General features: G+C 44.9%; 1 protein-coding gene across 1 annotated transcript in view; it reads right to left on the reverse strand.

Annotated features, from left to right (window-relative positions):
- Nucleotides 1–1,587: 1,587 nt before the first annotated feature.
- LOC121442321 (F-box/LRR-repeat protein 20-like) overlaps nucleotides 1,588–20,930 on the reverse strand; it is a 72,188-nt gene continuing 52,845 nt past the window's right edge. The window contains 8 exon segments of the mRNA XM_041643822.1: nucleotides 1,588–7,944; nucleotides 9,022–9,234; nucleotides 10,580–10,636; nucleotides 11,797–11,841; nucleotides 14,122–14,182; nucleotides 16,117–16,247; nucleotides 17,094–17,168; nucleotides 18,900–19,026. Coding sequence (XP_041499756.1) covers nucleotides 7,837–7,944; nucleotides 9,022–9,234; nucleotides 10,580–10,636; nucleotides 11,797–11,841; nucleotides 14,122–14,182; nucleotides 16,117–16,247; nucleotides 17,094–17,168; nucleotides 18,900–19,026 — 817 coding nt within the window. The 3' untranslated portion in view covers nucleotides 1,588–7,836.

The following is a 20,930-nucleotide window of genomic DNA, read 5'->3' on the forward strand; positions in this document are numbered from 1 at the left end:
TAGCCAAGGATGACCTGATCCTCCTGCTTCCACTGGAACCTTTTTCAAAAGGAAGATTTATTATGTATACAGTGTTCTACCTATATGCCGTAAGAGGGCACCAGATCTCATTATGGTTGTGAGCTACCATGTGGTTGCTGGGAGTTGAACTCAGGACCTCTAGAAGAGCAGCCAGTGCTCTTAAACTCTGAGGGATCTCCCCAGCCCGTTTTTTTTTTTTTTTTTTTTTTTTTTGATTTTTCGAGACAGGGTTTCTCTGTTGCTTTTGGTTCCTGTCCTGGAACTAGCTCTTGTAGACCAGGCTGGCCTCGAACTCACAGAGATCTGCCTGTCTCTGCCTCCCGAGTGCTGATATTAAAGGCGTGCGCCACCACCGCCCGGCTCCCATTTTTTTTTTTAAATTTTTGCCTTCTGTGTGTGAGTTCTTGCATGTATGTTTGTACATTACATACCTACTATCAGCAGAGGCCATGAGGGGGCATCTGGGCTGCTGAAGATGGTTGTAGCAGAAGCTACAGGTAATTGTGAGTCACTTGTTGTGGGTGCCGGGAACCAAACTTGTTTTTTTTAAAGACAGGGTCTCACTAGACAGCTCAGGGTAACCTTGGGGTCTATACCGCCTCCACCTTTCAGGTGTTGCATCAGAGGGATGCATCAGTGCGCCAAGCCAGCAGATCTGACTCTCGCTCATCTTTACACAGGACCTGCTATATTTCCCATTGTATATCCAAGACCTTTAACAAAGGCTGGATACTGAAATATTTGTTAAAGGGAGGCCAACAAAGTAGCGTTAGCTACCAGATCTGTATTAGACATTGCTAGTGGAGACAGGAGCTGCCTGCAGTCTACACAGGTGGTAGAGGCTACAGATCTGAACCTAGACCTTGTGACTTCTGCACTTGCATGCATCTCTCTGCACTCACTCCACCTGATCCCACCCCTTCCTTGACAAGGGAAAGGCAAGTCCTGCCCAGAAATCAGGGGTTCAGGTCAAGGGGCAGTGCTGGGGATGGACCCGGGCACACATAAGCATCCTGCCACTGATTTACATTCTGAGACTTCAGGTTCCAGTTAGAAATTTATTAAGTTTATTAAGGCGAGGCATGGTGGCATATGCCTTCAGTCTTGAAACTCAGGAGGCAAGTTCTTCAGATCTTTTGAGTTTGAAGCCAGTTTGGTCTGCATATTAAGTGCCAGGCCCGTCAAGGAGAGACTGTGTCTGGTTCAGAGGTTAGGAGCACTTGCTGCTTTTGCAGAGGACCCACATCAGGCTCACAACCGTGCAGAACAAGACATGCACATGGTGCCTGTGGAGGGCATCAGCTCCCCAGAACTGGAGTTCCAGGCAGTTCGAGCTGCCACACCTGTGCTATGAACTGCTCCCTGGTCCTCTGCAAGGGCAGCCAGTGCTCCGGACTGCTGAGCTGAACCCAGTTAAGGCGGCTCTCATTTATACCATGACGTGAACGAAGACAGTAAGGAATATTTACAAAGCAAGGATGCCGCCCCAAGAGCCTCTGCAGCTCTAGGGCCGCACTAGGATTCGCAGTCCAGAGTCAGGCTCTTCCCACAGGAAAATGAAAAGTCTTCACAGCTTATTTCCTTTAATTACATCATAAAACAAAATTAGAACATACAGGAAACAATAATAGTTACATAACCGATTTACTTTTTATATTTATATATATAAAAACATTTCTTTAGTCCAAAGATTTTTAAAGCAAAAAGAACCGTCTACTGCCTCCGTAGATTTTACTTATTTAAAACAATCTTCCCCACCCCCACATCCTTGGGTGCTGGAAGTATTGTACATACAGTCACTTAGCTAATGGAACCTGGTAAGTCCCCACTGGGGAACTGTGCGGGGCCTGGGGAGTGGCTGAGTGTTGGCGCAGGCCTGGTGAGAAACAAGCAAGCAGCTGCTCCTGTACAATGTCCAGGTCAGGCCCGGCAGCTGGGGCACAGGGAGTCGGCGGAAGGGGTGCAGGAGTGAAGAGCTCCTCAGACAGCACCAGGTACTCATCATCTCTGGCCCTGAGCAGTCAGACAGGAAGGGGCGGTCCTCACAGTGCTCTGAGCTCTGCACAGGCCAGCACTCAGGTCTGTGCTCTCAGGCTCACTGGAAGGGAGGTAAGGTGAGCAGAACCATCAGGAAACAGTAACTGGAAATAATGCCTGGGAGGAAACAGGAGGCAGCCAGAGTGGATAAAACAGGAACTGAGGAGAAAGGCAAGTTGTAGCCTCTTCCAGACACCTTTTGAAGTGGCGATCACTGATTTTTAGGGGTCACATCACAGGGAGGAAGAGCTGGCCTAAAGCTTACAGAACACAGGCCAGTAGGATCTAGGAGTAAGTGCATCATGTAGGGGTGTGGCAAGGGATTGGGGGTGAGGTCAAAGATATCAGGCTCACCCCTTCCTAAATTTGTTAGAGATTAACAGTCATCAAAACTAGGTAAGAAATGATCCTGTGTACAGGAGACACACCTTCTATGGAAACCCAGAGAGCACAGCACGGGTCTGGTACTGGGGGTCATGTGTCTCTCAGGAGAGCAGTAAGCTAACCACAGACCAGTCATTTTCAAGTAGATTTTTCTAAGACTTTGGAGGTCCTCATTCTTTAGTGACATGAAAATGAGTGGATGGATGTTTCAGGGGCTGAGAAGTGTTAGGCTAAGGGAGGAAACAGAAAAGCAGCGACTCAGGGCAGATCCGAGCTAACACAGGTAGTTAGTGGAGCAGAGATCTTAGATCTGGTTCTGGGGGTTGGACAGGAGACACTCCTGTCCCCTGATCTCTTCCTGGGATGAAGACTGTATTCACTGTCCCACACTCGCGCCCAGAGCATCAGGAAAGCCCTTCTTGCCACCAGGGGCAAGGAGTGACGAGCTGAAGACAACACACAGTGAACGTGTCAGGCAGGAAGCAGCGGTCCTAGAGCTCACGACAGATGCTCTTCCTGAGGCAGCGCATCCCAGCTCTAGACTAATCCTCTCCCGTGAGCCCTGCCTGCCATTTCTGCATGCCAACTCTTCAAAATAAAAACACACAACAAAGAAGGTCACCCACTAGGTTTCTGGGGTTTCTGTTCCATGTGCCACGCCGGCTGAGAAGGGTTGACACTCATCCATAAACTCCTAGTTTCAACTCTTAGACCAAATGCTCACGGGGCAGAGATGGAGGATGGCAAAAGGGTGCTCTTCAGCATCCCGCATGTGAGCTGCGTAACAAAAGCCTTTTCCTCCTGAATATTACATGCAACTTTCTTGAATTCCCAAGATTTGCTCAGACTCAAGTGAGAGGCTAATACTGACTTTCCTAAATGCCCTGGACAGATCACAGCCTCCAGAGATGCAGAAACTGAAACAGACAACACGGGTCCACTTGGCTTGAGTGGGAGGCTGCAGAAGCCCTTCATATTAAAAAGCTCGCCTGCCTCTTGTGGTAGTTCCTGGCAGGTGAGAATAAGAAGGTAGGGTTGAAGCAGCTGGTGCTGAGACAACATCTATTCTCTGCTAGAGAATGAAGATGTAGTCGGGACACGTGGATACAGCACTTACAGCCAAATTTTATTCTCAAACCAGCAGGGCTAATCACACCCTATTGATACTCAGTTTTCTGCATCTTCCAATGCAAATTTAAGATAAAAATAAAGGTGAGGAAGTGAGATTCTTACTCCCCCTCATCCTTGACTTAGAAGTTTTTGTCCTCAGGTCATTTAAGGGTTTCTGCTTTAAGACCTCCAACCAAACATCTAGCTCTTCTCAGACAAGGCTGGGCTCATCCCTGGCCTGTCAGCAAGACCCCCGGGACGGAAACCCATCTGTACAAGGCAGAAAGGTCCAACAGGGCTCTTTCCTCGTCTGCCCTCTCACTGATGCCAACTAGATGAGCTGTCTGACTTGCAGAGCCTTGTTTTTTGTTGTTTTTTTTTTTTTTTGAGAATTTTATTTATTGCCAGGCAGTGGTGACGCACACACCTTTAATCCCAGCACTCTGGAGGAAGAGGCAGGCGGATGTCTGTGAGCTCGAGGTCAGTCTGGTCTACAGAGCTAGTCTCAGGACAGCTACAAAGAGAAACCCTGTATCCCAGCAGCCAGCCTTCCCTTCACTGTCACAGCTCGGGGGTCAGTGTGTCCAACAAACACATGTACCTGCTGAGCCATTTCAGCCAATGAGCAATCATGTTTCTGGTTTCAAAGCTGCCACCAACAAGGTTGCCCACACGACAGACAGGAAGTCCCTCTCCTCTTTCCAGTGACAGCTCTCACACTTCCTAGCCATGTCAGGTCAAGGAATGTTCCAAACACATTTTACAAGATAACTGAGCAAAATCAAATGGACATCAGGGCTTCACAGCTCCAAACAGTCCAGACCGGACCTCAGTGACCACAGCACTCATTCATGATGAATGAGTTACAACAAACATTCCAAACAGCATAGAATGCCCCCAAAAGAACATGGTAAGTTATCTACCAAGTTTCCCTTAGAGATGCTTAAAACGCCATTTTTGACTTACATGTGCTAAATCAACCTATAGTGTGCTTTCATATACCAAATACTGGGGAAGACAGAAGTTATGTCCCTTTAGTCTTTTAGAACCATCAGTTTGACCTCAAATTTAATTCAAAGTCAAAAACCAAACACCAAGAACCATCAAGTAAGAAATGACCTGAGCTACTTCCACTTGACGGCGTAAGGATTCACAGCTGTCCTTGATAGCTGGCTCAGACCAGGAAGAGGGATCCCAAGATTAGCTAGACCGGACATACCCCACAAGAAAGAGGTTTTAACAGAGGGCCAGGGCGGGTGCTGGAAGAAATGGCTAACTACCTCAGTAGGGCGGCTGAGCAGTGTGTGCAGCGCCATCGCTGGCAGCGCTAAGATCATCTCCCTCCCGAGTCAGCCTGGCAGCCTCCGGCAGGCTTTCCCAGAGGGGCATTTTCATAGTGAGTTTTACTAGGGCTGGGACTACAGCTCAATGAGAGAACATACTCACTGTGGGCAAGGGCCCTTGCTTCCAGCCATGGCCCCGAAAACAACCCCAAACCCAATCAATCAAGCCAAAACCCTACTGAATTCTTAGAAGTATTCTGCACGTATAGACAGGAAGCATTTATATATATTCAGGTATCAGGGCTTTCTACCTGATTGAAACTTACCATTGAGTCTTAGTGTAACAAGCTGGTGTAGGATTCAAATCAACACTTGAAAAAACAATCTACTTTCCTCCAAGCATGATGGGTCTGATGTGACTTGAGAAAGGAACATGTCTCCTGCCTGACCGTATGCAGCCAGGGCTGTACATCCACAGACCTGCCCTTTTTGACTTGTGTTCTTTGTCCAGAAAGGTTGGGATTTGTCTTAACAGCAGAGATCACCAAGACAAATCCAATGAACCTGCATGTGGCAACACACTCTAAGAAAAACAGCATTTTCCAGACCTTTGACATACTGGTGGGTAACAGACTCATTCAAACTTTGATGGAAAAAAGAAGTACCTGAGTGGCCAAGACTTGGGCAATTCAAATGTCTGTCTATGAAACCATTAGTATTCAGGGTTTAATATCAACTTGTTAGGCACTTGGGGGGGGGGATCAAACAACATAGTCTAGAGCTGATGCTCCCTCAGTTTCTTTTGGTTTTGCATGAGACCCCTAGGGATCCAACCCTAAATACACCTGGGAACGTGTGTATGTCTATGTGTGCACACCGAGTCTAACTTTAAAAGTGTAGTCAATCTGACATGGTGGCTCACACCTATCATCTTAGCATTTGGGAAGCCGAGGCAGAAAGACAATCACAAATTCCAGGTCAGCCGGGGCTACAGAGTAAGACTTGGTCTCTGGGGGTGGGGTGTACACAGATGTAAGAGCCTCTGCAGCGCCATCCACTCAGGATGCTGGCTGAGGTGGAAGGGAACTGGAGCCCAGGTGCCGATACCAGTCAGCAACATAACAAATGGTCTCCGAGGGAAAAAAGAAATTTCCTGCAGGGTAATTTGAACATGAGGGGAGAAGGAATAAAAAAACACAAGTAATTTAGTTTTCAAAAGAACATAATAAAATAAGATTTTAAATAAGTTTAATATGATAAATAAATCTGGTAGTATAGAATTCTAGGACCTTTTCATCTGATTGTTTTCTACATTAATGGAGAAATTAATCAGATTTTATTCTTATATATTCTGGTAGAACCAGTACCTATAGCAGTAAACCAGTCCTCTGAACATCCTGGGATCATACTGGCTTGCACATCTACCTCCTAAAAGCCTTTCCCCCAACACCCTGTTAAACATCACGCAAGGCCTCTAACATTGGAGTTTAGAAATATGCTTTAGAAACTCATTTCATTTCGCTCGTTTTGTGTGAGTTTTTGTGAAGAGGCTTCTTCTTAATAAGCCAGATACTAAACCCCTTTCTCAGCTCAGGAGAGGGGAGTGGGATGGGGGCAGGTCCCAGGCTCGGTATAGACCCCGAGCCTCTTACTCCCTTCTCGAGGTTCTCTGGCTGCCCCAATGGCCCCATCTGGCTGCCTTCATACCACACTCAGAGGAAGGCTGCAACAAGAGAAAGAGTGTTAGCTGCTACGTTTGGGTCTTCTGAGGTGCCAGCATTAGGTTCAATCCCGCCAACACTCACACAGGCAGCTGACTGTTACAGGGCTCTTCTCGCATCCCCATGGGATTAAATGGGGGAGGGGCTCCAGAAACTAACCACAGACCCCCGCCCCCCAGCACTGCTGCACGTGGGTAGTGGGGTTTCGCCCTGCACTCCACATGAATAATGCACTTCTCTCTTCTTAATACACTCACCAGGTTTGGGAGAGGGAAATGTGCAGGGCGCACTGAGCACACCGTGCAAAGACACAACAGAAACCAAAGGGCTGAGTTTCTTTTCATCAAAACAGTTCAACTCTTTCTTAGCCTAACTTCCCTGCTCTTGTTAGAGTTTCCTTCTAGACTGGCAAAGATTCAGGCAGGTCCCCTAATAGTAAAATTTAGATTAAAAAAATATTTATTGATGTTTCTTTTAAAAATGTTTGGTAACCCCAACTAATCATCCAAAATGCAAACTGTAAACAACCAGCAAAGGAGTAACAACTGAGTGTGAGCAGCAAACTACGACTGGGGACCGGGGACGGACAGCCAGGGTGCAGCAGTGAGCAGAGCACGGTGACAGTGACGAACTGAGCAGGGAAGTAAAAGTGATCACATGTGGACCCCAGCAATTTCAATATATAGCTGCTAAGGAAACCTCTGGGCCAAATACTAAAATATCAGATGAATGGACGAGCCTTCTTTGTGAGCATGCTCAGCATGTTGGCATGGAAACAAGGAAGCACAGAAGTTGCATAAGCATCTCCCAATGGATAGCTACCATTTCTAGGATGCAAAGAAATTTTCTTTCTGGTCCCTGGATACATCATATATTGTTTTTCCATGCTACCTTTCACCCTGGAAGATTGCAGTTACTGATTCAAAATCCCCACAGAAACCCCTTAATAAAATAAACCACAGTAGCAGTAACACTGGGTTTTGCTGGAATGTCCCCTCCCTCTACCATGGCCTAAGATTTCTTCTGGGCATGTCCAACGGGAATGGTTAGGCTTTACCAATCCACTTCTTACAGCCAGTATGAACTTCGGTGCCACGGTCACAGAACTGCAGCAGATGGGGTGAGGGCATGTGCCTGTGTATGTGCGGCTCTGGGGATCTGGACGCTGCCCTCGCTTTGGAACCCTGCCCAGAATGCTGGGATTGCTTCCACTGGAGACTCCACGGCACGTCTAGCAGTGTCCTTAAATACTCAGTTCACCGAGGCTGACACCTGCACCGTCATAGGATGATGCAGCACCTGCAGAAGCGCTGTCTGCTGCCCCCTACTGACGGGGGTGGAGTGACAGGTGCGAAGTAGGCATGGACTTTAATGTTGGGTAAGTGGGTCTGCAACAAGACAGAAACATTACTCAGAAAGTGCTTAGACAGAAGGAGCAATGTTGTTTCTCAGAGGAGCCAAGGGGCTGAAGGGCGGGAGAACAGGACTGGCTCAGCACTACTTAGGGTGTGAGGTGCCCCGGGCTCTATCTGCCCTGTGGAGGCAGATGGGAATGAAAACAATTCTAAGCTTTCACTTTGTCCCAGAGAGATTCATAGTTAGAATCCCATAGCTGGAAGAAACGAGACAAGTTTAAAATGATTACTTTTTGAATTAAAATGTCTTCCTAGTCTTTACTATGTCTGAATACTTACTAGGCTTAAGGCAGTGTGGTTCTTACTAAGTATCATCTCTAGACACACTCCTCAGCTCAGTAAACGGAACCAGAGATGGCGAGCCTCCAGATAGTCAGGTCCAGGCACCACACACAGGTTGCCACAGTGGAGGCTCTAAGCCAGGCTTGGAGGTACAGACCTCTAATCTTAGCAAGTAAGAGGAGGCAGGAAAATTATGAGTTCAAGGCTATCTTCTACTACACATTGAATTCAATCAAAGTCGGTCTGTGCTACATGATACCAGGAAACACTGCTCAAGCTAGCCTGTGACTGTCCACCCTGTTGATGCAAGGTCTCCGCTATTCTAGGAGCCTTTTTCTCTGTTGAGAGAGGAGCTGTAGTCGTTACATGTTTATCTTGCAGCAAGTGTGGAGATGTTCCAATTTTCCATATCTATCTCCCCCTCTTTCTCCGTGTTCACCTCTCCCTGTACATGTTAGGCAAGCTCTCTACCCCTAAACTACATTCCTAGCCTACATGGATGCTGAGCTCACTCCGCAGTCCTAATGGCTCTGCACTTGATTCTGCTCTCAGCCCTCTGACTACCAGGATGCACGCCTTGTCAGATACTCCCTTCCCTTTAGGACCAGATTCTGGCATGCGGTTTTTTTAGATTGTTAGTTTTTCTTCCTCTGCTAAATAATCAAGAAAATTAAACAAAACAAAGAAATCACGAGACTCTAAATCTGAAAAAAGAACAGGTGAGACAAGAAGGAGATGGGGAGGGGCTGAGGAGCAGTGCGGCTTTACCCTGAGTCTCTTGATTCCAGCCCGTGTGATTTGCTGGCAGTCATAGAGCTCTATCCGCTCAAGGCTGTGACAGCTCTTCAAGTGTTCCAGGGACGCATCGGTGATTAGAGGGCAGTTGTCCAGCTCAATCACCTCCAGCTGGTCATGGGCGCAGGCCCCATTCCCCAGGTGACGAATTCCATCATCTGTGACCAGCTCACAGTGAGAGAGACTCTGTAACCAGAGAGCAAAGATGGCAACCAGGCATCTTCTGGCTTATGTCCAGTTCCAACCCAGACCCTTCTGGTTCATCCTGGTGACTACAAAGCCACCTAGAGCCACTCATGATGAAGCAGGAATGCAGACCAGAGCTGATGGTCTGCTTTCAGCATGTATGACTGGCTTTTGTTTCCAGCCTAATTCTAAATATATTTTGTGAATTCATGGAGTGATTGTGAACAACCTCATGAAATAAGACAGCCAGGTACACCCCCTTTAATGCCAGCAGAGACAGGAGGATCTCTGTGAGTTCAAGGTCAGCCTGGTCTGCACAGGAAATTCCAGGCCAGCCAGGACTACACAGTGAGACCATGGTGCCTCCAAAAAAAAAAAGTCCACTTCCCAAATTAACACTTCATACCTGTAGGAAAGACAGGGCTCAAGCTTTTCATATTCAACGTTTTAGGAAATCGGAACTAAATACTGAGTATCTGACTCAGGGCACAAATAAACAACTAGCTAAGGATGACCTTTACAGCTATCAGGAACTAGTATCACACGTAATCTGACCGGTTTCTCTTCAACTCTAGTTCTGGGGAACTGAGAACACAGGGCTCGCAAAATATACAGTGTTCTGTATTCTGTTCTGGATACAGAGACATCAACCAAAACACCTGCTACAGAGTCAGAGGAGCTTGTCCTGGAAGACATGGCTCAATCCTGGGTTTTTGCGCTACAAATGCATATTACTATATAACCCAGGACGGCCTCAAACTCTGGGTTCTCCTGCCTCAGCCTCCTGAGTGCTGGGCACAGACACACAGCATCACACATGGTTAGCAATGTAACTGGTAAGATACAGTAACACAGAACACGCTAAGGCGGGGACGGTGAGAGGACCTTGCCAAGCCTGGTGACCTGAGTCCACGCAGAGGTGGCAGAAGGGAATTAACTCCAGAATGTTGTTCTCTGACCTGCACGTGTGCGTCATGGCACACATGTGCACACAATAACAGGTTAGAGAGGGCCTGAGTTCAATTCCTAGTACTCACTTGTTTCATAAACATGCGTGGAGGCAAAACATCCATACACATAAAGTAAATAAATCTAATTTTTTGAATAAATAAATACATAAATTAGCTGGGTGATGGTGGCGCACGCCTTTAATCCCAGCACTCAGGAGGCAGAGGCAGGCGGATCTCTGTGAGTTCGAGACCAGCCTGGTCTACAAGAGCTAGTTCCAGGACAGGCTCCAAAACCACAGAGAAACCCTGTCTCGAAAAACAAACAAACAAACAAACAAACAAAAAAAAAACAAAACATAAATTTTAAAATATAAGACAGTGAAAGTAAAACTCACCAATACTTGAAGCCGAGGACAGTGTATAGAAAGCTGGATTAATGTGCTGTCTGTGATCTGAAAAAACAAATGGGTAAAATTTTATCAGCTTAGACGCAATTCATGAACTGTGCTCTGTAGTTCAAGTGTCATTAAACGACACACCCTTCGGCTTTGTGCTCCAAGCTACTAGAGCCGGTAGAAAACAGAGACGACAAGCAAAAACACCCAGGCTTTCTAATCTCCATCTTTACAGATATTTCTCAAACATCGTCTTTAACACACAGTGGTCAGGAGCCTACAGAGGGCTGACTCATTGGTTAAGAGTGTGACTCTATCCCAAGGACTGACGGGAGGTTAGATGGCAACACTTGAGTCAGTCAGCTCACAGGAATCTAATACACCCTCTTCTGGCCTCTGTGGCTCACTGTGCACATGCGTATGCAATACACATATACAATATAGACATCAAACTTCAAAGGTAATTGATACTATTATGGGGTTGCTAACTCAGACAACTCCTTGCTTTTGAAAAAAAATATTTCTCTAAGATTTGCCTAAATTGCCAGGCTTCTAAAAACCTTTTCTGGGTTCACTGTTTAAAATTTTGTTCAGTTTCTTTCAAATTGTGTGATATTTTAATTAGCCATCTGAGTATTTTAAACTAAATCAAAATCTGTCCTCTTAAGAGCTCCTATTCACCAGACTTTAATGATGTCCTTTCTTTGGACCAGAAGAGGGAAAAGCCAGAGTATATGATCCATTAAAAATTAATACCAAAGCACCCTTAAATTTTTAGGTATCTGGCCCCACACCTCCTTAAGGCAAACCAGCACAGAGGACAATTGGAGTCCCTTCTGGAACCCGAGAGGATTACGACTGTGATAGGAGAAAGATGTTTCAGAGTGATCCTAGGACTGGAAATAAACCCCAAGTTTGCCTCTTTTCAAACTCCTCTCCAACCTGTACTTCTATTACACACAGCCGAGAGCAGAGAGAGAACTGGGGAGGGCAGAGGTACTCACACAGTAAAGATGCAGGGGGTGCTGAGGCACAAACATGAGCTGAATGGACGGGAGATACTAATCCACTAATCCACGGTAGCTGCGATGCAGCACCTGGTCAATGACTTTCCTGGGGGGCTGGACAATCAGTGACACTGTCAAGTACGTCAGTGTCCTCTGTAAGGGAAAGCTTCAGACATTCAGACACACTGTCCCCGAGAACAAACGCCTCACCTGAACACACTCTTCCAGGTCCATCTTCTCGAGCTCGTGGCAGTTCTATAAAGGACAATGACAGATAATTCAGTGCAAATTTTAAACACTGCAAACCACAAAAGTCAAAAAAGCTAAGGGACTGTATGTATTAAACACACTTTGCAAATCTTGGTATTTCAGAGTTGTTGTGAGCCTAGTGTCATTTTCAATTTTAGTTTTTTGAAACAGGGTTTCTCTATGAAATGGCCCTGGCTGTCCTGGAACTAGCTCTTGTAGACCACTGGCCTCAAACTCAGAGAGATCCAACTGCGTCTGCCTCCCGAGTGCTGGGATTAAAGGCGTGCGCCCCCACTGCCTGGCTGCTACCCAGTTTTTCTATTATATCTTTTTGTTTTTTTTTTTTTTTTTTGGTTTTTCGAGACAGGGTTTCTCTGTGGTTTTGGAGCCTGTCCTGGAACTAGCTCTTGTAGACCAGGCTGGTCTCGAACTCACAGAGATCCGCCTGCCTCTGCCTCCCAAGTGCTGGGATTAAAGGCGTGCGCCACCACCGCCCGGCTCTTTTTGTTTTTTGAGATAGGATTTAGCTGTGTGGCCCAGATTACCTTCAAATCCATGACCCACCTGCCGCAGTTCCAAGGGCCGTGATTAATTATAAATGTCCATCATCATCCCTGATTAAATCATAAATTTAAGAAGGCTTTGACTACACTAAAATGTCTCAATTATTTAACATTTTAAAAATTAATACAAGGCTAATCTTTCATTTATTTATTTATTTATTTATTTATTTATTTATTTGTGTGTGTGTGTGTGTGTGTTTTCCACTAGGGTCTCTCTGTGTAACAGCCTTGACTATGCCGTATCTCATTCTGTAGACCAGGCTGGCCTCAAACTCACGGAGATCTGTCTGCCTCTGTCTCCTGAGTGTTGGCTGGGATTAAAGGGGAGGGCCACCACTGCCTGGCCAAAGAGATATTTCATAACTAAAAAATAACTCAATAAAAATTGATTTTGGGGGGAAGAGAGGAAGTTCTATTCCTTATTTTAGCCAGGTATGCTGGCTTTCACCTCATCAGTACTTCATGGACTGGCCTAAAGGCAAATTACATCCCCCTTGTTCTTTAATACTGACAGAAGTCAATCTAATTTAAATGTTACCGAGCCAGGAAGACCTGGGCTCCAGGACAGGCAAGCTACACAGGAAAACACTGTCTCACCACGCAAACAAAACAACCACCACCAAAGACGATGGTTTTCTACAGTGATTTGTACAGACCACTGTATTAAAATCCCCTGGAAATACACAAAAGTCTCTAGTGACTGGTGTAATAGTCACCAGGCCTGTATCCCCTTGAGCATTATTCTCGCTCAATCACACACCAAATCAAAGTCTTGTGAAATACCAGAAGCCTTGGCTTGGGTCAATTCACCATCCTCATGAAAACACGAAAATTCAAGCCTTATCAGAGTGCACGTCTGCACTTCCAGAGCTGACCACCTTTTCTGCGGACATCAGGTCAATAGCTCATGAAGTAGTAAGGGCAGCGGGGTTGCGTTCCCAGAACCCCGGCCGCCTGCTCGGCTAGCTTATGCCCAAAATAATTACACAGACACTGTATTCTTTTAATCACTGCTTGGCCCTTTAGCCCTAGCCCTTTCTGGCTAATTCTGTTATCCCGATCAACCCATCTCTAATAATCTGTGAGAACCGGTCTTACCGGGAAGATTCTAGCCTAGTCCATCCTGGGTCGGAGCTTCATGCCGGGAACGGGGCATGGCGTCTCTCTCAGGCGTCTGCTCCTGAGAGGAAAGCTGTCGAGTCTCTGAGCTCACTTCCTCTTCCTCCCAGTATCCTGTTCTGTTTTCTCCTCCCACCTATCTTCTAACCAATAAAATGGGCCAGGGCAGTTCCTTTATTAGCCAATGACCTTCCTCCATCATTTCCCCTTTTTCGGTTTAAACAAAAAAAAAGGCTTTAACATAGCAAAATTACATATAACAAAACAGTTATCAAGTAAAAGTTACGATAATCTTTATCATAACTACGGAAAACTATAACTATAACTAACTATTCTTAACTCCATCAACGACTCCAGAAAGATACAATACTACCTAAGCAAACAAGAAAAAAGCAACTTTTAAAACTTGAGAAATGACAGAGACATCTGGACAGTCACCCCCTGCCGCCCCATATTACTACAAGCTCATGCACAAGAAGGCTCAGAGAGCGCAGAGAGCGCAACCCTGGTCTCACACCTGTACTACTCTTTTTGCTGCTTCCTCAAAAATAAAAACCCCCAAGGAAACCTTTGGACATAAGGTAGAACCTAGGGAAATACTCACCCTCGCCAGAGTAGTGAAGCCCACATCTGTTAACTGGGAACATCTGGCCACTTCCAGTATTCTATTCAAAGAACAACGTGAAAAGAAAGTTAGGTCTTGGGTCATGAAACCTGGTTTTACTAAAACAGCAAGAATTTAAGAAAGCAATCTTTTATTCTGACAGCTTATAATTCGCAGTGACTTTAATAACTAAACAAGTCTGTACACAGGTCTTGCTGTTTGTTTTCATGTGGTTATCATAAAATGGTCCTGTCAATACCACATATCAGGGTGATGTAATCAAAGAATACAGAGGAATATAAATGAAGCTTGTAGTTAACGACCAACTGCATTAAAAGCTTCCTTGGTGGCACACTGCTTACCCAGAGGGCAGCCTGCTCCTAGAAAACAAAAGGAGATGGAGATAAATACTCGGCTTCAGTTCATCTGCTGCTGACGTAAACTAGTCTGGCTTTCATGTAGGTCTCTGCAGATTTCAAGAGCTTTAAAAACTCGACGAGAGGACAGGTCTGTCCCAGGTATGAAGTCCTGTGTTCAAAGCTGCCTGTCTCCTGGGCATGCAGAAGAAAGCCAGGATGGCAGCCACTCTCCTATTCAGCCAGCTGCTGACCACTGACCTCATACCCACAGGCCTGGGAAATCAAAGGCTGCTCTTTTCTGTGCAAAGTCAGGTAACAGCTGTGCTATGTGATGGTGCCAAAGGTCACATTCCCTTCAGTTATAACTGAAGCCGAAAGGTAAATCAGAGCTCAGTAAATCATCATCAGGTAAGAGGAAACAAATGCTGCATGGTGAACATGGCCACAGCCGCGCTGGAAACTCTCACAATGGAACAGACACACGAAGGTGGAGCTGAAGAGCCCCGGCTTTAAGCAGAGAAGGCCGACACACTGTCTTCTGGATGTTTGGTTATTTCTCAGCCACGGAGAAGACCTCTACTCTCAGACTGAAGGCACTATAACCTAGGTACTTTCAGCACCCACAGTTAGGCCACCACTAGGCAATCATCAAAAAAGTCTTTAGATTTGAAACTTTATAATTGTTACTGTGTGAGAAAGTGCCTTTGTGGGCTCTGTGCCAGAGGAACTGTCTTGGAATCCTTACTCAAGCACTTAATGGCACCCCTGGACTCTGGCTTTCTCTTCTAGGATATGTTAAGAATCAGCATTCATAAAGCACCTAAAATAATACCTATCACTGTAAGTCACGGGGCATCATGTATGCTCTTCTGGAATACCACGGCTCTGACACTATGTGCATCAGAATGGAAACGCTCTGGGTGAGCATCCAGACACTCCCATATTCAAGCAGATAAGACCTACAGAATAATGTAGCTGTTCTAAAAGATGATAAACGTAGTTAGGCATGGTGGCGCACGCCTTTAATCCCAGCACTCAGGAAGCAGAGGCAGGCAGATCTCCGAATTTGAGGCCAGCCTGCTTTACCTAACAGCCAGAGCTATATACTAGAGAGACCCCATCTGAGAATAAAAAATAAAAAATAGGAGGGTCAAGGGGAAGCGTGGAGGAAGGGAAGGGAAAGGAGAGAAATGTACAGCTCAACAAAAACGAACAGATAAGTGAGGATAAGCACAACACAGGAGGGTCTCCTGCAGAACTATGTTTAAAATTTTTCTTCATTGATTACAACATAATAGCCTCAAGATGGGCTTTCAAAAGTGGAGAAAACAATCTCCTTGAGTTCGAGGCCTGCCTAGTCTACAGAATGAGTTCTAGGATAGCCAGGACTACACAGAGAAACCCTGTCTCGAAAAACCAAAGAAGTAGTGAAAGGAATTTTAAGAAAGTACTAACTTTTCCTACATGACCAGTAAGATCAATTCTTGATTCATGTCACTTACAAAGCCAGTAGATAGCCAGCTAGAAGGGTAGTGGCCTTGCAGTGACCTTAAAGTTTCAAAATTCCAAGGAAAAACATGGATAAAGGCAGCTTCTTCATCTCTTGATTTTTTTGAGCTAAATGAACAATGTTTACCTAAGACGAGGGCAGTTCTGACCTAGAGCGTTCAGGATGGCATCTGTGATATTGGAGCACCCAGAGGCACAGAGGGACTGCAATTTATGACACCCTCTGCATATGGTGATGAGACCTTCATCTGTGATTTGCTAAAACAGACACAAAAGTGAGAAAAATCAATATACATTATTTACAAAAAATACTTCTGTGGAAGCAGCAACACTTAGAATCTAGGCAGCCTGAGCATCCAGAGACCACCCCAAACCTAGAGGCAACAGTCTCCTTCTAGCTCCTGCTGACTCTGTGGCTCTGTTTGAAGGGGAGGAGTTAGACCAGCTTGAGGAATGTCATGGTGAAGGTGTAATTAAAAAGTTATAAAACCTAGAAAACAGTTAAGGACATCAGTATTTTTTTTCTTTTTTGAGACATGGTTTCTCTGGGTAACAGCCCTGGCTGTCCTGGAACTCACTCTGTAGACTAGGCTGACCTCAAACTTCAAGTATAGCTGAAAATGTCAGAGTTTGTTTATGAGCAAACACCGGTAACCCTAACACTGGAAGGACTGAGGCAGGAGGATAAGCTCAAGATCATCCCGAGCTATGTAATCAAACTATGTTGAAATAAAAAAATATAAAAAAGGGAAGGATATATAAACATTTGTGCGGATCTCACTGTAACTCAGGCTTCCTCTGAATTCATGGCGATTCTGTTTCAGGTTTTCAACTGCTGGGATCACAGGTATGATATATTACATCTGTCTGTCTTTGAAATGGTTTACTATGCAGTCTAGTCTGGTCTAGACCTTGCTACACAATCCATGCTGGCCTCCAACTCATGATCCTCTTGCCCCGATCTGCTTAGTGCTGGGGTTTCAGTGCAGGGACTATAGGTGTGTTATCACCATGCCTGTAAGACACTGCTTTTGACGAAACTTTCGTAATAATGTTACTAGGAGAAATTACTAATACAGAAGCATTATGGGAAGGGATGCTTACTAAGCAAGTTTGCAAGTTCAAAGTCACCAGCTCAGGGCAGTGTGCACCTATGTACTTGAGAGCTTCATCTTCTAGCTGGAAAGATGAAAAAATAAGAGATTACTGACATTGTTTCAAAGTAGAAAAAGACTATACTCAGTGATCAATACATTCTCAATACAGCTTACTAAGTTGCAAAGGAACAATGAACCACAAAAAAACAAAACAAAACAAAACAAAAAACCACAACCCCCCCCAAACCAAAATCTAAAAACAAAAAACATGATCACATCTCATTCCTAGTAGTAATAGTTACCAGGATTTTAAAAGTTATTTTTTTTCAACCAAATTCTTATCATTACTATCAAATCCAGAAAAAGATTAAGGCTAGGATTTGTTCTCTCTTTTGTGAAAGAGTCTAAATATGTAGTCCTGGCTATTCTGGACTTCCTATAGAGACCAGGTTGGCTGTGATCTCTATTCCTGTGTCTGCCTCCTGAGTACTGGGACTACAAGCTTGAGTCATCATGTCTGGATATGTGTTTTATTTCTAACAAATTAAATATTTATAATAAGTTGTGAAAAGATTATAAAGGCAAAGCAGTTTTCACGTGCTTACATTACAACCCATACAGAGTCTGTGCTGTCGTTTAAGATTTTTCGGGAAAAGGCGCTGAGAAAGGACTTGCCAGAGTCTATCTGCTACTGAGCAGCTGGGTCACAGTGATGCACCCCATCAATATTTTTCAAGATTCCACAAATAACCAGAAGCTCAGCTGCTGTTTAAGGCAATTGTATATCCAGAGTTCTGCTTCAAACAAAGAAATGCTTCCTATTATGGTAAAACTGAGGGCATTTTTTTTAAATATTTATTTATTATGTATACAATATTCTGTCTGTATGCCTGAAGGCCAGATGAGGGCGCCAGACGTCTTTACAGATGGTTGTGAGCCACCATGTGGTTGCTGGGAATTGAACTCAGGACCTTTGGAAGAGCAGGCAATGCTCTTAACCACTGAGCCATCTCTCCAGCCCCACTGAGGGCATCTTTAATGGAATCCACAGTATATCGTTAGCAATCCCTGGTAAATGCCAGGCACATCTAACTCCACTACTCTCCGATCATTTCTAACGCTACCTGACCAGTTTATTTCCTCTTTTTTCCATTACCCCAGGAAACGGAGTCTTATTTGTTTTTTTTGCGTGTTTTAGAATTACATTTATTATGTGTCCGCACACGCAAATTTGCAGGAATCAGTTCCCATTTTTGTGGGTCCCAGAGATTTAACTCAGGCCATCGGGTTTAGCAGTAATCTTCACTTGCCATCAGAAAGTAATCTCTTATTTGTTTTTAATATCACTTCTTTTTTTTGAAACAGAGTCTTATGATGTAGTGTAGGCTGGCTCTGAACTCACAGGGATCCTCCTGTCTCAGCCTCTCAAATGCTAGGATTAAGGGGTGTACCAGCACGCCTGGGTTTGAGAATTTAATGAAAAGAAGTGCTATCCTGTGGCGTTACAGCAGGAGGTAAGATGCAGCTGCTGTGTACCTGGCACACCATGGACAGTTCCTGCTGGTGACAAGTATAAATTGCCAAGATTGCCCTTTTTGCCTAAGCAGCTCTAAAGAGACTTTCTCTTTAGTGCAGACAAATGGCTCTGCATGAGTGTCTCTCCACCTTGTCCCTTCTGCCCCATTTACACTTTGGTCGGGTATCAGTTCTTCCCATTCTTCAGCTCTGAGATGTGTCTTCACAGTCAGCAGCAGCAGGCACCTCCAAAGAGCTCCCAGACCCTCACTTTCACAAGCCATCCACGGAGCATTACCTGTGTGCAGCCTTTTAAGAACAAGGCCTTGAGACCCCCACAGCCTCTCACTAGTGCTTGAATGCCATCCTTGGTTACTTGGTCACACCAGGAAATATTCAACTGCTCCAACAGTGGACAGCCCTCACTTAGGATAAAACAAACAAGACAAATGTGTCACGACCTCCTCTCCCATTGCGGTGTTCACACGGACTGTGTCACTCGGCAGGGAACCTGAAATCCAGTTTACCAACAAGCACAAACAAAGCACAGACTGTTTTCCAGGTGCAGACTGGAAATGGAAATTAAATGACTAGTTTAACTTTACAGAGTAACTAAAGACAGTTCAGAGTCAAGCTCAGATTTTTCCATCAAGGAATTTTACTGGTATCAAAGGCCTACTAAACTTTTATTAAAAAAAAATCAGAAAGGCTCTATATATTTCCTTATCTGGGACATTTCTATAGAGTACTGTTTTCGCAGGCCGAAGTAAGGCTAGATCATGTTCAACCTTTCTCCAGAATACACTAGCTTCTCCTCTGAATCTCTCAGTGTACTCCACATGAAATCCTGAAGGATTTTAAATCTATCGCTGCAAACACTGCTTGAATGGTTCTAAGTTCCTTATTATTCCTATTCCTGCTTATAGAAAAGTCCTTAAATAAAGCCAGGAGATCTAGGTTTAAGCTCATCTTCAACATAAATCGTCTGATTCCAGGCAAGTCACTTTAAGAAGTTTGTCTGATTAGCCACATCCTGTCCCCAGTTTGCCCAGACTGAGACCCTCATGCCTATCACCCGCTAGCATGGTAATACAATGTACATTTATAAATCTCTTTCCACCCACAGGTTCCGTGATGGGCACAGCATCTTAGACATTTCATGGCTACTTCAGTAGTACCCAGAACCTTTTCGATTTTTTTAAAAAAATCTACACACGCTTGTCCTATCTACTGCATAAGATAAATAATAAATGAGGTCATTTGTAGGAAAGTACCTTATAAATGTCAAGGGTCACCATATTTATGGCCTTACATGGCAAGCAGCTTTAGATTCATTGTATTCAGGAGGAAGTTTCAAAAGGAGCCATGTTTTATGTCACTTACACTCTCTAATTCTTTCTCTCGTTCTGAGATAGGGTCTTGCCATGTAGCCTTGGCTGGCTTAATATTATGTAGCCTAGACTTGAGCTTGAATGTGCAGTAAGTCTCGGGCCTCAGCCTCCTTAATGCTGCGATTGCAGGTATGCAGCACCACAATAATAAAGAGTGTGGCTACCACTTTAATTTTGTGGTTGTTGTTGCATTTTTCTACACTGGAGTTCTGGCTGTCCTGGAACTCATTCTGTAGACCAGGCTGGCCTCGAACTCACAGATCTGCCTGCCTTTACATCCCAAGTGCTAGGATTAAAGGTGTGCGCCACCATAGCCCTGGCCCGGCTTTACTTTCAATGTGTGTAAGCAGAAGCAACACAAAGAACCCTAATTACTAAGGAAAGTCTAGTTAAAAAGTAGATTTCCAAAGGGAATGAGTATTCCACTCTTTTAAAATACATTTTATTTGGGAACTGAAGGCAAGTTCAAGGCTAGCTTAGAATATATGACATGCTAGCTTAATTTTTTTTTCTAAGTCAGGTCTGGTAGGTCTCTAAAATCGCAGCTACTTGAGAGGCTGAGGCAGGAGGATCATAAATCTAAGGCCAGCCTGGTCTACATAGAGAGACACTATCTAAAAATTAAAAGACAAAACCAAACCAAAGAACCCCAGAGACTTCTGGACACACAGGCAAGTTTATCTCTGAGTTCCAGGGAGACCTGGCGAGGACCTGTCTGAAGGAAAAGAGAGGCTGGGCACTGAGCTTGGTGACAGCACTTGCTTTGCCTGTGTAAACCCCTAGGTTCAACTGTGAACCTTCTGCAAACCTTCCATAAATAGTCTGTTTTCTAGACTCAGTCTCACTGTGAAGTCCAGAGTGGCCTTCAACTAAGGATCCTCCTGCCCTAGCCTTCCCTGTGCTGGGATTACTGGTGCGAACAACCTCCACCTTTACAG

This window comes from Microtus oregoni, unplaced genomic scaffold, assembly GCF_018167655.1.
Source record: "Microtus oregoni isolate MIOR12 unplaced genomic scaffold, Mior012 000091F_ref0000469, whole genome shotgun sequence".
NCBI classification, from domain to species: Eukaryota; Metazoa; Chordata; class Mammalia; order Rodentia; family Cricetidae; genus Microtus; species Microtus oregoni.